This window comes from Cyrtonyx montezumae, unplaced genomic scaffold, assembly GCF_038088225.1.
Source record: "Cyrtonyx montezumae isolate F1298 unplaced genomic scaffold, pur_monq_1.0 scaffold_3, whole genome shotgun sequence".
NCBI lineage: Eukaryota > Metazoa > Chordata > Aves > Galliformes > Odontophoridae > Cyrtonyx > Cyrtonyx montezumae.
Window position 1 is genome coordinate 117622810 of NW_027072034.1, and position 17070 is coordinate 117639879.

At 38.1% G+C, this 17070-nt stretch overlaps 1 protein-coding gene across 1 annotated transcript in view; it reads right to left on the bottom strand.

The window, feature by feature from the left end:
• Positions 1-5599, bottom strand: part of PLEKHG7 (pleckstrin homology and RhoGEF domain containing G7) — a 30027-nt gene extending 24428 nt beyond the window's left edge. The window contains exons 1-2 of the mRNA XM_065743177.1: positions 4895-5599; positions 3755-3777 (exon numbers count right to left, since the gene is read on the bottom strand). Coding sequence (XP_065599249.1) covers positions 3755-3777; positions 4895-5599 — 728 coding nt within the window. The remainder of the gene's footprint in view (positions 1-3754; positions 3778-4894) is intronic.
• Between the last annotated feature and the right edge of the window lie 11471 nt (positions 5600-17070).

Sequence of the window (17070 nt, forward strand, 5' to 3'; positions counted from 1 at the left end):
CTAAGATTGCAAAGTGATTGGTGTCTGCAACTACTGTTCTGCTGTCTACCATTGACTGACGCAAGCAAATTGCACTGGATTTCAGAGGGCCAGTCACTAAGCATCTGAAGAAAAGGAGCCTTAAGGTTTTGGTGACTATTGCATTAACATGATTCTGAAACAATTTGTGTTTGCAATATGTAATCTCTTGGACAGCTAGATGCTGCATTATAACACAACATAATTCTGAAAGTTGTCATTACTGTTATAGGAAATTCAGGCCATTTATTTCAGCTCGGATACACTTTTTTTTCTTTCTGATGTAATACTGACCTTTAAGGTATCTAGCTTCAGGATATATTTGAAGTTGGAGGTTGTTCACTTATGCAAATGATTAATGGGAAGCATGGCTCCACTGTAATTGAGTCAGGTGTTATTTCCCTTGATCTAAAAGGCATTGAGTTTTAGAGATGCATAAAGAAAGTTCTTGCATAGGAATGCAAGCCTATGAGGTGTGGGAGGACACTTGGATGTGCAACTACAATACACCCTTGCATTCTGACATGCCTGGTGTGGTTGATGACTTACATGCCTAAGTTATGCAGTCATCCTTCACAAATGAAGGCACAGATATAAGTGTCTGTGATCATCTGTCCTGATGCCTGTACACATGAAATGTATGTAAATGTACATATTAAATGGCTGTAGATACATTAAATGCTTTCAGTAATTTTAGTAGAGATTTAAAGTACTGAGGTGCTGTGTGATCCATACAGACTCAAACACTGTTAAATTGCAGTGTTTTACTATCTTCTTGTAGCTGCAGACCCAGCAGGTTTGCCATTTTATTTTTTTCTTTGTGTCTGATTTCCTTAATATGGGCAGGGTGCTGGAGGGCTTGAGTGAAAAAAATGTACTTTAGGGATGAAGTCAATCACAAGGGGAGATAGAATTTGTCCTCCTTTAAATCTACTTGTTTTGTGAAGCAAGGTACAGTCACAGGCTCACATTATGAAGAGATGGAAAATTATTAAGGACTCATGGTCTAGAAAGATAAATATCTTGGGTATGTTTGTTTCTAGTGCATGAAGAATTTCAGCTGATTTGCTTTTTAGAGATCCATCCTGCCATGCTCATGATCTTAGCCTAACCAGAGCTTTAGACGTCTCTGAGGATAGAAATCTATGTAAATCAGCATAAAGGAATACCACATAGAAGTAGTCCCCAGGGATGGGGATGCCCCCTCCCTGGAGGCATTCAAGGCCAGGCTGGATGGACCTTTGAGCAACCTGGTCTGGAGGGAGGTGTCCCTGCCTATAGCATGGGGGGTGGAGCTAGATGATCTTAAGGGTCCCTTCCAACTCTAACCGTTCTGTCCTCTGAGGTCAACATTTCAGGGTGGATGTGGTACTGAGTTAGTTTTCAGGTGATGACACTGCTAACCAAATGGCCTAGGGAGGGCATTTGGACTTTGCTTTAAAGAGTTTGAAATATACTGAATGGGAATACAAGATGCTGAAAGAGAAGAACTTCAAGACAGCTGAGCCCAACTGTCTCAACTAATTGAAAGGGAGCATCCTAGCAGGTTCAAGAAATTCAAGATTTTATTTTTTATTTCTTTCCACTGTGGTGTTGACCTCAGCATCTCACTTTACCAGATACGCTTTTCTCTGCTGCCCCCCTGGTTCTTTTGTTTGTTTATTTTGGCTGATTTTTTTTAAACAGCATTGGTTCAGCATGATAACAGAGAAGTACAGTCGTTAATGAGAGCTGTGTGAGGGAAGGCTCCCTAAAATGAACATATCTGCCTAAAAATGGCTTTTGAAAGTATAGCCTGGGTGCAGAGAGAAGAAAGATTCATGAATACTGAAGGACAGCAGTACACTTTTACCCTGAATGACAATGAGGTAGTGTTGGAGGAGGGTTGCTAGCTGAATTATCTGACATTTCAGCAGATTTCTCTGTCTATGTTAGTAAGAAATGAGCTTTTAAGTACTCAGAGTAATGATATGGATCAAGGAGGGGCTGAATACAGCCCTTGCCCAGACCTTGGATCAAATTTAACTTGACAAAAAAAGTTAAAAGCAGAAAATTGTGATTTTTGTATTATATTTCCACACATTCCAATATAGGTCAGAATGAGAAATAGAAATTATAACACATTATTCAAACTTTTTTTCCCCATTCTTTACTGCTGGTGTCCCTGGAACAAAGCTTATAGTGTTCCCTGTGTGATTTCTTTGCTTTTAAAATATCTGGAAGGAAGCCCAGAGGCAATATCCTTGCTGACATATATTGGGTTCCCTGTGAAGCTGCCAGGCAAGTGGCTCCAAGAGAAAGTATGTGCATTAAGGATTTAGTTTCCTCCTGGTTTTAGCCATTTGCAATTGATATTTTTCAATTTGTCACCTAGTTTGATACAAATCACATAAACCCTCATCCCATCAGTGAGCTATGCTTATGTATTATAGTTTTGAGTGGGATCAGAACAGGCTATTCCTGTAATAGGTGCAGAAAACCTGTTTTCATACTGAGATACAAAGATTTCTTCTGCTCCCCCCATCTCCTTCTCCTCTTTTCTTCTGTAAATTCAAAAGGCTGAAGAGGAGGAAAGAAACTGCAACAATTCAGAAAATCTAGGAGCCCTCTTCTACAGTGTACGTGTTGTTACATGTGCATGCACACATCTGTCAAATTTTGTCTAGGGAACTGCATTGCATTTTGAATCACGGACTATGTGTACTTTTCCAGCCCTCCCAGTACCAAGCACAAATATACTTGAAACACAAACTTGCTCTTGCATTAAACCGTATTATAATCTCAAAAATGAGTAAATACTAGGACAAAGAGGAAATATAGCTTAACTGAGGATATCTTCAACCTAAGTAAGTAAAACCCATCATGTTACAGTCACAAAAAGGAGTGTAGGCTTATCTTCTACCAGCCTTGCTCATGAGTGCCAATGCTTTTAACATACCTGACTCATCTGCATGCCACCTGAAATTTCCAAGGAAATCAAGCGATAAAAAGAACCAAGGCATTGCTATTAGTGGTGGTACTGCCTTCTAATTTCTTTCCTTTTGGGGAGAAAATAAATTCTATTTTCTTTCTGTAACTGTTTGAACATATTAAGGAAAAAAAAACAACAACACATGGCTGAACCATGGCTGACTTTTAATCAAAATTTTACTTTCTGATAATAGATGTAAGATCTTATCACAATTCACCCATTACAATTTCAATACAGAACCTTAACTTGACATAAAATGCCTATACCAATTTATAAAATTTGAATATACTTATTTTGTAGGATTAACAATCCCTTCATCCAGCAGCAGCCCCTGATTTGCTTTGCTCATGTCTGAGAACAATATTGAGCTGGCTTCTTTGCTCCCCTTTCTCTCCCACAGTGTTTTGAAGAATGCCACTCAAGATTATGAGATGCTTCACATTCTTCAAGTTGAAATTTGACACTGCTAATCCAAGCAGCCAGGCCTTTTGGCAGCTGGTTCCTTGCGCAGTGCTCTCGGATGATCCAAATGAAATATGGTGTAAAATAATGCTTAACATGACAGGGAGGGGGCCACCTTCAAAAGAAATCTCATTAAAATGTTTAGTCTAACAAGCTGGTGACACACATTTCTCAATGTAAATCTACAAATGGAAGTTGAGTTGTGCATGTATGCCTCACTGTTTGGTTTGTCTTAGTGAAAAGAATTCATAAAAAACATACAGAACTGAAGCTTAGAGTAAAATGACACAAATATATGCATACCTTTGCATAGGCAATCCACTCTTCTGAAAGAAAGAGAGATATTTGTGTTACTTGGTTAGAAAGCAAATAATCTGATGTGAACAAAGCTATTGATTCATTAAGAGAAATATACTAGAAAAAGTACCTAATTATTTTCACTGCTGTGGAGAAAAGAGCAGGACTCACTTGATATTCAGAATGTTTTCAGTATTTGATGGTGGCAAAAATAGCTTTGATGTGTAAGGCATAAAACTAATTAGTTAGTAAAGAGTGCTACGCCTATTTGACACCATCCATGTTCGGTGAAACACATTAAGTGCTCTGTGTGAGGTTGGAGTCAAACAAGTGTTTCATTTTAACTGCTTGTGGGAGTAATGCAGTTTCTTTGATAGTAGATCTGATAGCAAAGCTGGCCTCAGCCATCTCTCTCCTGTTCTTCTCAGTGTAGAGCTATAGGGCATAGCTGGCCAGTAGATAGGTGGAGAGTTAGCTCCTCCCTTGCTTCTTTCTCTTTACTGACTCTGGCACTCACTGCACCAGTGTTTCTTACTTCAGAAAACATTATACAATTTGCTGCTTGCTTTTGGAGCTGAATATGCCAGTGGAGGGGGAAAATGCATGACAGAACTAGGTAAGTGGAAGTAACAAAAGGGAATGAGACCTTTCTTAAACCTTAAGATTTGTTTTAGTAGTAGCAAAACTTAACAGTGTTGAGTGACTTCATTCTTGGTTGTTGTGGGCTACTAATGCTTTATAGTAAAAAAATAATACAGAACTGCTCTGGCTTAAGGATAATGTTGCTGATGGACTCTAGAAGGAAAATAACTCCCTAAAACCCAAGAAGACCCTAGTCAAATTATTTGGTCTTGTTCTTCACAAGCAGTTATACTGACTATCAGGGTGTATGGACACTGGTGGGAAGGAGCGACCATCCATAGGAGTTGGGCAAGGCCAACTTGGTGACTGATACATGTATCTGCTCTCTGTTCTGATTTGGAAAGAAAAATCTCCCTTCCTGATGAATGTAGAAATTGGTCTGTTATAGCAACGAAACGTGAGCTGTTTTGCAATTCAGATTTAGAATTAGACTATAATGAATCAACACTGAGTACATGAGCTTGGAAAGGAGGCTATGTCATCCCACTGTACAATTGTGCTTACCTGGAAACCCTCCTGTGGCACACAGCTGTAGCAGAGGAATCTCCTGGGCAGCGTAGCAGAGTTGGCTCGCCAAGAATTCTGGAGCATCTTCTTGGGAGTGCCATTGTTGAGAGGATCTTCTTGGCTTTGTAACTTTAATCCGGGGTTGGCAGACTCTGGATCTGCTAAGGTTGCCTCTGTCTTTGCTTTGGAAGATAGTAATTTCTTGTAGACACAAGAAGGCAATGACAGTGAGGAAGACTTAGTGCAGCGGGGTGGAGTTTTACAAATATGGTGGAGAGAACCCATGTATTCCGTTTGATTCTCCAGCTGAGCTGTGTCAGAGGAGTCCTGAAATGTCAGTGTTTGTGAGGCAGAGGCCATCCTGAAACGCCTTAAGGTCGGAGAAGTGGAAATTCTGGCCAGAGCATGCCGGTCAAACTGGAAAGCTGCGTGATGGCTCCCAGTGCACTCTTCTGTGGGAACATTCAAAAGTGAAGACTCAGTATACCCTTGTACTCGAAAGTAGTCACTTGGCATTGTAGTGGTGTCCATATAAACTGATACTGATTGCGTTTCACAGGGACTGAAGGTGTCTTCTGCACTGCTACTTCCAGACAAAGTAGCATTTCCTTTATGAAGTTCAGTTTCCTTGTTTAGAAGTTCCACGTTGATGCAGGTTTCTTTTGCCAGATCCGGAGAATGATCAGAACTTGGTTGTTGCATTTTTATTGACAGAATGAAGATTTATATCTGTGTGCACCAAGGAAATACGATCAGAAAAGGTTCTTAGAATCTTGTTGTGTGAATTTTTATATAGGAGAATATGTGAGTTGAAAAATTCTAAACAAAATAACATAGATACGTGCTCTAGTACAGAAACTGTCACCTGTAGTTTGAATCCTGTTTAAATGTGGATTTCATCAGCTTTAGGACGTCAGTATTCTGGCTAATCACGAGTGTGCAAGCAATATCAGCATCAGTTAGCAGAACTGATTAGATGGTAAAGACTAGCTGTGTATTTGGGAACTGTGTTCATCTAGTGCTGCAGCCACCTAATTTCCTGTTGCTACTTCCCTACGAATAAATGAGACTGTAACTCTGCTGTACATGGAATAAAAATGAAGTCACTGGCTCTCTGGACGCTACTGGTTACTAAATAGTTTACATACAAATACTAATTACTCGCTGAAAGCTCATACAAATACAGTTTAACATTGATATAAGGTGAGTCTGATCGTTCTTTTCACCAGGAAAATTATTTTGTTGTAAACATTAAGCTAATGTAATCAACTAATGAAGAAAACAGTTTATCAAATTACCTTGTCTCTTGATTGATGGTTAAATAATGTTCTATGATTCACAAGGCTCTATTTTATGATGTTTTGATGACTAGTCTCTCTAAAACTGAATTAGCATTTCAATTTGTAACTGGTGACTATTAAGCCTCTTCAAATTCTGTAATATGTCTGCTTCTTTTGCTAAGAGGAATCTTAAAGCTCTGGCTCAAGCCACGATTTCTGGCTTGTTTGAGCACTTTTATTTATTAGAATGAGCTTATCCACACGTATGTTATCTTTTTGCTTGAGCTATATATAGAATTTTGAGTGCTTGTGTAGTCCCATGAGACTGAATTTTTAAGTGATAAGAAACAAATGCTTTCATCAAGTTATCTAGCTCAAAATGCTGTTTTTTGCAAACTCTTCAGCAGGTAGAAGACATTCTTTTAAATGTTTACATGAAGTGGTAACATATCTTTATGATGGAACCGTCTTCATTCACAGCTGCAGTGAATAGCCACAAATATATTAATGTATTCGGTATTATTGCTTTGCAAACCTTTTAAGATTGGTTTTGTGAAGTGCAATCATATCTAGGTTATATAATGAAGGAAAAGGACTGATCATTGTTTGGGCAGGCAGTCTCTTTTTTTTTACATAGCCACCTCTTCCCCGTGGAGAATTTCATACCTAGATGCCGAATTTCAAGATATTCATGTGAATAGAATTCTGTTGTAGAAATGGAAAAGATTAAAGAGGTATTTAAACTAAAAAAACCCAAACAAACAAAGAAAAAAAAACCTCCCAAAAGATAGAAGTAAAAATATAATTAAAAATATTATTTTAAGGAGAAGGTCAAGGAATAGTTCTTATATATTTTTGCAGCATAATGTTTGTAAAGAAAATATAGTGTAAACAAATTCCAGAATATTCCACACACATTCAGAAAAGTTAGTGTACATGATTAAACTTACCAAGCTAGCTAGGTGAAGATTTACCAGCTCCTGGAATGTAGTATCCTTTTCACGTACATTTAAATTTTCCACAAGTACTTGATTAATTGCACATTAAGCTTACAGGCAGAGACAGTGCTTTCTCTCTTTAAGCCTCCTTCCAGAATGCTGGTATAGGGAACTAGTTTTTCTACTTGTAGATTTGTTTCTAGGGGATTTGTTTATCAGGTCAGACGGAAGTGGCTTCAGGATCAGTGCCCATTTGCAGATGGTAACACAATCCATACATTTTATTAAACTTAATTCCATTTATAATTCTTTTTATACTTTTCACATTGATAAGTTTGGCAAGAGATATCTCAGTCAAGTCTGTAATAAACTGCAAGGGTAAATTAAATGCCTCCACCCCCTCCAGTAACCATTTTTTTGTTTTGTTTTTGTCTTGTCTTGATTCATTCAGCTGGATCTTAGTAACTACACAGTGTTCATCCTTCATGGAAGACTAGTAGTGATATTATTCCTTGGTGACATTATTTAAAATCAGATTTTAGTGTTAGCAAGTGTGTTGGCTGAGTAATTCTGAGCACAGATCTTAGCACTGGAATACTGGTGAACCCATCATAGCATCTGTAATTCTTACGTCCCCTGTTCCTGTCAGTCTTCACATTTATGTGTAGCACATAAGCAGGCACATCTGCTGACTAATTGGAATCTTCTGAATGTCCTTTAAATCTACTGCTATGATTTTAGATCCATGTATTCATATTATGTGAAGGTATCAAAGTAAACGTTTGCAGGGACTAATCCACAGTGGCCCGGGGAAGGGCCATTAACATGGTCAGAAGTCTGGAGCACCTCTCCTGTGAAGACAGGCTGAGGGATCTGAGCTTGTTTAGCCTGGAGAAGAGAAGGCTCCATGAAGATTTAATGGTGACCTTCCAGTACTTGAAGGGAATGTATCAACAAGAGGGGGAACAACTGTTTACATGGGCTGATAGTGACAGGATAAGGGGAAATGATTTTAAACTAAGACAAGGGAGATTTAAGTTGGATGTTAGTAGGAAGTTTTTCACTCAGAGGGTGGTAGCGCACTGGAACAGGTTGCCCGGAGAGGATGTGGAAGTCCCACCCCTGGAGGCATTCAAGGCAAGGCTGGATGTGGCTCTGGGCAGCCTGATCTCGTGGTTGGTGACCCTGTCCATGGCAGGGGGGGGTTGAAACTACATGATCTTTGAGGTCCTTTTCAACCCAGGCTATTCTATGAAATTAGTACAGGATTGGCTGGACCAGATTTTAGTCCTGGTCTTGGAAACCTCACCATAAATCTAATCCTAATTTCTGAACACCTAACTATTGAAATATTGCTTTTCTTTTGCATACATGCAGTCTAGAGGATGACAGAGATGGCAGGATGGGAATAAAACTGCTGATAGTGCAGCAGTCAATTTGTTGTCTGGGAATCTGCATATTTTTCAGAAAGATGATAGGTCTAAATTGTGGACTGCTCCTCAAAGGGTAAACAGTTAAGAGTAAATATTGTCAAATGTTGATTTGGTTTTTTTTCTTTTTTTTTTTAACATTATATTTAATTTTGTCACTTCTCAAAATCCTATTTTGTAAAAAAAATAGTTAACCACTTACTTTCTAATTGTTCTCAGAGCATCAAAGAGGTTGTAGATGAAATGGTGGAAAGGCAGGGCCAAACCAGGGGGGCTCAGGTGCATGGATCCACCCCTTCCTAGACCTCATTTAAGGGTTGGCAGTGGAGGTAAGGGTATCTCACTGAAGATTGCTGCTACCTGTGGCCTTCTAAGGGTAAGCAGTTTTTTTTTTCTTCTTTGATTCTGTATTTAGAGCTGTTGTGCTTTAACATATCCTTGCTGTAGCCTAGGACTTTGCTGTTCTGCTTTCCATTGCATTATAGCTTTACAAAGGTTTTCCTTTAATTTTTTGGCTATTGTCAGAGACAGGACAGAGCTAAACGGGGGTGTATTTGTTTGAATTGCTTAGGAAACACTGTGCTGGCTAATGAATTCTTAACTGAGTCCTACTAAAGTTTTGGTTTGGTCTCTGGGAAAGCATCTCTGGTTACCTTCCTCACTGGCCACGCTTACACAAAACTTTTGTTATATCTGCCTGTTGAAGGGATAGGCTTTACTTTCTTTTTTTTGACTCTCTTGAGTTTCCCAGGAACCTGCTGATGAGTAGAAACCTGAGAATTAGCGTTAGTTAAGGGAATGCTGATCAGAAGTCTATTTTCTGAAAATGAAACTATGTTTAAGAAGAGGACTGCTTTTTGATTTTACTCCCTAGTGTTTTCTGGTTGATGGACTATATAATGAGGGGATCCAAAAACAGCCTGGAACTTCTGTTTGAGTTAGAGCAGGGTTTTAGTCCTCTAGAAAGGTATGAGGTGAGTATGGTGGCTTTATCATGACTACTATGGTAGAAAAGGCAGAGGCTTATGCTTCCCTGAGTGATCTGTAGCATGTCAGTGCTTGCAGATCTTGAGGTGGGTGAAGTCTCAAGGCAGGGAAGTGGAGACATCCAGGAGGTCACATAGATATTTCACCTACTGTGAGCATGGGCAGCACTTCAGAAAACTGCGTTGTCCTCTCCTACTCGTTTAGACTCCACGAGTAATCAAATAACTGAAATTTGTTGTATGTCTGAGGACTGTGAGCCCAGACAGCCAGGGTACAGAGCTATTAGGGCCTGATGGCTGGGAGCTGCCCTTCCATTAGGCTATGGCCCACTTTAGAACATCTTAATTTCACTGGAACGTTGTATCTGGAGAAACAGGAACCCAAGTGCTGGAAGCAGCGTTGGATATTGCAAAAATTAATGATCAGGAGAAAAAAAAAGTTAGTTCTTGGTTTGGTCTCTGTTTTCTCCTAAGCAGGAATTTGGTTCTGTTGGATTTCCTATAAGTGTTCTGGTACAGTAACCCACACCCAAGCCTTGGTAGCTGCCATGCAGGGTCCTTTTGCAAAGAGGCAGGTGGATAAATATTAGTAAAGAAAGAAAAAAGAGAGCTAGTTGATCTCAGAGGTGGTGTAGAAGTAGCCACAGTGACAGCAAGTAACTGGGCAAAAGTAACTCATTCCTGCTCTCCAACCAGAAACAGCTGAAGTCCTTTATATTTAGCTAGCCCTGAATAGCTCTTGAGGGGCTCAGAGCACAGATGTTATCAACATCAGCTGCAGCTGTAAGTGCTCAGCTCCCTTGGTAATGAGACTTCAGGTCTCAAGTCAAGGACCCAGAGAATAAGAAATATGCACTTTGTGACCCCTTGTGAAAACTCAATTTTAATGGCTTAGAGGGCAGGGAGGAAAAAAAATCCAACTACAACAAAATACTCAACTATGCAATAGATGGAAAGACAAAATCCATTTCTATAGGGAAACATTAATATGAGAACTCCTCTCCCTATGAGTTCCAGCTTCTATAACCTCATGATTCTCAGCTTTTGAACAAATAAAGAGTAGTAATCCAAATACAGCAATCTCTTGTATACCATAGTGCTGATTCATTAAGACATTCTGTACCCTGAGGAAGGGTCCCAGCCAACATACTGAATCCGTGTTTGATTATTCTTGTCCTGATGTTAGAACAGCATGAAATGTGGTGGGGGACTGTGCAGGTGGTGCAACCATCGCTCTGCTATCTCTCCTGAAACTGCCTTCTACCCTTTCTCTGAAGAAGTCTAAAAGGAGATCAAATAGTTTATGCTGTGGTACTTCCTCATTCCTTGGCACATATCTGTGGCACCCAAGTATTGCTCTTCTAATTGTCTACAGCCTCCTTCTCCCACACCTAATAATAAAAAAAATAATAAAAAAAAAACCAACCCAAAAAACAAAGACCCACAAAGGGAACTTTCTTTTCTCAGAAACAGGTCTTGAATTGTCCCAGGACTGCAAGTGCAGAGCAAGCAAGTTCAACTGACTTCTGTGTAACTGCAATTAGAGTCCTTTTGAAATTCAGCTTGTTGACCATTTTTACAAGCCTTTGCATTTAATCAGATTGTGACAGACTTTCATGGGACCAGATTAAATTCCAAACACACACACAAAAGGCAAAATAAAAAAGCCAATGAAAAACAAACAAAAGAGCAAAACCAACTCTCTACCTCCCCTACAAAAGAAACCTCAAACTATTTGCCAGTAAGATTTCAAATGACTAATCCAAAGCTAAATTTAAAAAGGAAGATTTTCCCATTTTATTATTATGGCACAGACACTATGATTTTTTCCTCAAAAAGATAGAATACTTTGACAGATACTTTAAAAGCTTTAGTTAATTGCAGATGCCCACTGCATGAAATCTGCCAAATGGTTAAAATCTGATAAAGCAAGTGGCGATTTAATCATGATGGAAAAGACAGGACAAATACATCATGCCAGTTCTGCCTTTGTAGTGCAAGTACTCTTTAAAAATCGGTAGATAATAATAGTGCTACATAAGTTACCAAGAGATTCAACAAGTGTTTCTACTTGTGCGTAATTTCTATATAAAGCATAAATGCTTTATATTTATTTATGTTTAAACTCTTCTGGAGCCGTAGAAAATACAGTCCATAGAAAAATGTCCTAAAAAAAGCAGAGAGAAGTCAGTATTCATAGAAAAGCTCTGTAATGTTCCATGAAAAGCAGAGAGCTTTTCTCCTCTTAGAACTGGCTTCCAAAGAACTTGGACATTTTTCTGCATTTCTGAAAATGAGTGGAGAAAAAGCCTCTTTCCATTTAGAAATCGGTAACACCCACAAGTCAACTAATCGATAAAGGGGATAAATGATGGAATGAGGAGCAGAGCAGTTAACTTCTCAAACATTTCCCCTTTTCTGTAGGACACCAGTTTACTTGGTTTTGCTGTTACCTGTAGATACTTGTACTAAGCAAAGTTTAAGGCAAAATAATGAAGGAACAGCTTTGTATGGGACTGAAGTAAAATGAAAATGATTTGACTACTTTGACAGAACTTCACTCTGTCAAATTTTGATATGGCCTATCAAGTGTTGTTTTTGATATGTAATGCTTTCTACCTTAAAGAAAGGTTACTTCCGAAGTTGAAACGTTTCCATTTGAAGCTTCTTCCAAAGAACATATTTAGAAGAATACATTTTTTGAACGCTATTACATATATTATTTACTTCCAAACTGTTTAGTACAACTAATCTATTCTTTTAAAGAAGCTTGTATTCAGCTTCCTTTCTGCTTCTCTTCCAAGTTTCTTTATGAATATCTTGGGTGTCAGCTTGAACTTCAGTAGCTCAGTCACAACATTGATAGGTCTTAGAGATCTAGGTAATTGCCTTTCCTTTCAGATACTGTGTCTGGTTTTCATTTCTCAGCACCAAATCTAAAATCTCATTATGTCATACAAATTGGAACACTGGTGCAGAGTTAGGGGACAAAAGCCAATCAGATCAATTTTGAATCTCACCTGGCAGAAGGGAAAGCTGCTGGCCTGCTCTCTCCAATTTCACTTCAAGTTATGTAGAAGCATGATTCATCTCATCAGTATCTATATGAGCAACGTGGAAAGCAGCCATTCTTAAGGATCTCTGTGTAACACCTATTATGTACACAATGTGTTTCATGGGGTAACTCATGTGGCCTGTATTAGGCACTTTTTCTAGGATCCCCAAGAGATATTACTATTTTTTCTTATTGGTTATTAGTTTTTAATATTGATGATAGATCCAGGGATGCCTGATCCTCTCACTGTTAAGAGCATGACTTGGGGAGTAATGACTTTCCATCTCTAGACTTCCCTTCCAACTTTAACCATTCTGTGATTCTATGAAGTCCATGGGATCTGATGGGATGCACCCTGAGTGCTGAAGGAGTTCAGCAGTTTACCAAAGGTTGTGAGAGTCTGAGGAGGTCCCCTGCTGACTGGAAGCTGGCCAATATTACTCTGATCTACAAGAAGAATATGAAAATATTTATGAAACTAAAATTTGGTTTGTCTACCTCGGTACCAAGAAAAGTTATATAAAAGATTATCTTGAATAATATTGGAAGGCATTTAAGGAACAAAGCTACTATCAGATATAGTCAACGTGGGTTCTTGAAAGGGAAGTTTTACCTTAGTTGTTTGTTTTCCTTCTATGATAAGGTCACTCACTTAATGGATGAAGTGAAGGCAGGGCAGTGGATGTAATCTTTCTGAATTTTAGTAAACAATATTCTTCTGGACAAACTGGCTGGCTGTGAGATTTAAATGAAAAAAATTATCAGTTGGCAAATCATCAATTAGGAAGAGAAAGCTGAAGTCTGTATGTTTGAGTGTTGATAAATAATGTTGATTCTTTCACTTTAATGTGGTTTCTAGGACAGCTGTACTTAAATTGAAGGTTACTGACATTTTATCTCAGTAACCCTCACAGACATCTTTTCCATACCTCAGTGCAAAAGGTATAGGCAGAAAAGTAACACTGAATCATAGGAACCCACCATTCTCATAAACATGAACACTGTGCATTGCTCTTACGGTGGTACATATTAATTGTCCAGCTGTGGAACAAATAACAAGATGAAGTTGTATGTGAAAATAATAGCTTTACATTAACAATCCATTAAAAAGATTTTATTTTAGCACTATGGATTATTTTCTTCCTGGGCATCTCTCTTTGGCATACCATAGTAAATGTAATACTGCAAAGAAAAGTTCTGAACACCTCCTAGCATTGTTACATTCCGTCACTGATTTATCCAGATAGCTGAATTTAGTGGATACTGCTCTCCTGCTGGGACAACACATGTTGTAAAGAATTGCATCTGTTTCTGCTCGCTCCTCAGTATCATCCCACATGAAAATCATAGTAATGAAATTACAGGATTCCCATCAGATATCTGCAGACATTCTTCAATTGTACGTGTGCTTTTTAGGTCCTAAAGTGCTATGAGGGGAGATTACTTCAGAACAAAAAATGCTGTGAAAATTATAAACTCATATCTATGATCATTTTCCAAATGAAGAACATATCACAGTAGAGGGGCAAATTAAAAAGAACTTTTCTGCACTTTCTTAAGTAGTTACCAGATGCGACTCAGGTGTAAGCATATGTCAGTTCACTGCTTGAATATATGGATAATGGATCATTCTTTCTAATAGTAGCATTTGAAACATAAAATGGTGATGTTTGTGTATTAGCAAACAAATGCATGTGAAGTTTGATTTCATAATAGTGACATAAGGTACAGAGCCAGCAATGAGGCTTGAACATGTGTAAGACTGGGTGCTCAAGTGTAACAGTCACTTCAGTTCAGCAAATCATTGGAATTGCCCTAGATTGCCCTGGGTGAAATTTGTTCTGTTTATTTGTTTGATTTAGCCATACATAGTGTTATCTACACATGATGTGGCTGACCATCCATAAAACTGGAAATCGTTGCTTTGAATTTGTCATGAATTTGATTTGTAATTTTATTAACACTTTTTTTTTCCCAGTGATGGAAGCATGAATCACTGTCCTTATGGATCTTCTGGGTAATGATGTTATATTCATCAACATAAAGCAAAGCACCCTTCAACTAACCTGTTAAAAAGGCCCTGCTCATTGACAGTGTGAACATTGTATTATGTGACTAACTTAAAAGTCTGTGGTCTTGAACCCGTGTGACCTATGCAGAATAATTCCAGAGGCACTAATGGCAATCTAAGAGTATCACAAAATCAGACAGCGATTTCCCTGGAGTTGTAAATGCTTCCTTGATTTCCCTTGTTGCTGTGCCTTTGAGATTTTAGAGTTAATGATTTTCCACTAGAGTGGAAAAATCCACAGATTTATTGTCTCTATGGGACATTTGCATACAACTCTGTTTGATTGCACACTATGATAACGTGTAGTTGCTGCTACTAAATACTATGAATGGCAGTTGCCAATGGACATAATATCAGCTGTTTTGGTAATCTGTATATCTAAGTGATGTATGCATTCTTCTCAGGAATAATGCTTGGAGTTTTAGCTGTGTAACTTATAGTGCAATTGTACCCACCCTCTCAGACAGATGTTAATCTAACAGAGGGATTAATATGGTCACAATTTAAAGATGAATACAGTTTCAACTCTACTCTCTTCCCTTGCAGAAATAATAAAATATTTTGGAGTATAATTTTCTAAAAGGGAAAAGATCAGTGTAATACATCAAGTGAGGAGTTTTTTTTTTTTTTGCTACGGATTTTCTGTTTTTGAAAAGTTACCAAAAAAAAAGTTACATCTTGGAAGTTACAAAATGTATTCCACAACTCTTTAGTGAAAGTCAGAGTTTTCCATCTGTGCTCAGGTTAAGAAAAACCTAAAATCCCACCTGGAAAAAAGGGATCAGCAAAAACACAGATAGAGATAGATATGTTCCCCACTGCTAGATATTAGGCAGTAATGAAGACAACAGTTTTTATGAAAATTAATGTGTAATGTCAATAAACTTAACATCAGTAATCCAAATAGTAAACATAACTCAGTTGATATCACAACTTGCAATGTATTTATCCTTAACACGTACATTATTATTTTTCAGAAGAATACTCAACCAGGTGGACATCTGTGATACTATGAAAGAAATATTACCTTTGAGTTTTGTGCATATGCTAAAAACGGGGAAAAAGCAGATTTCTCAGCATGTGTGAGTTACAGGCTTGCTGTATGTGGAACTTGGATGGAATTAAAAAAAGGACAGGAATTTCTCTTTAAAAAAAATTGAAATACTTTAATTATAATTAATTAATTGAATGTTTGAGTTATATATATGGAATATTGCTAAGTCATCAGTGGTCTCACAGACTATTTTCACCTGCACAAAAGACGTGATTGCTTTTCATGAGATAAGAGATGGCGGCAGTGATCTTACTATTAAAAACTGAGCTTTGAGACTTTAGGCACAGAGTAAGACCTTAGATTGACCCTGTCAATCCTTGCCTCTGAAAGACATCCTGCTTTGTTCTAGGGATGGAATATGAATCTGGAGCTAATGAGAGATTACTAATGACTCATTTTTGAGAATTTCTGCTTTTCGTGAGATCTAGCACCACGTATTTGGCTGGATTTGTGTGATATGAAGGAGTCTGGACCTTGTGCTTCATTTCTGTGGGTAGAATGATTCTGGAGCTGTGGAGCTGCCAGGCTGGAGGCTCTGTAGCCCAGCTCAATGTGAATGTATGAGTCATTAGAATTCCTTATGGTTGTATCTTCAGACCACTGCATCCTTCAAGTTTCAGTTCTTCTATAATTGCTTCATACTTTGCTCCTTCATCAGGTTAGCTTTTAACACATAATTCAACTGTTTAAAAAAAAACTTTGACCAAATGAAATTAATTTTCATGTTTAGGACTAAATTAAAATTCTGAGAAATACCTTTAAGAGCCTTAAGTTTTCAAAGGTCAGAAGTAATCATCAAAACAATAATGGAATTTGTGAGTACTGTTTTCATGTAATATTTCTGCACTGCCTTCAAAGTCTATCTTCTTAAACAGTTCTTCCAGTCTACCTCTTTATTTCTATATTAGGAGAAACTTGTCAACCTGTCAAATCATAAAACCATGACACAACATAGAGGACAGATAGAAATATTATATGGATTAAGTTACTAAAGGCCATTTTATTGCCAATATTTTCATTTGAAGCACTTCTTTGTGTCTGCATAGGAAATGTTTTCTTTGGAAGGAAAATTATGGTATAAAGTTTTTCATGTATCATAGCTTTTTTGGATAAGAATTTCTTCAGAAATGACCCGCTCCTGAGATATTTCTATCTTCTGCAAGTTGAGGGTCCCCACTAGTGTCTTGTCCCTTTAACCTAGCTATGTTATTCCACGCCTTATGGACAGGCTTGCTATTGTTCCCTTCCCCCTTCAAACCTAGATTAAAGCCCTGTCCAATGAGCCCAGGCAGCTCCTAGGCCAGAATTCTCTTCTCCTTATGATCTATGTGGACCCTATCAGCAGCCATTAGGCCAGGC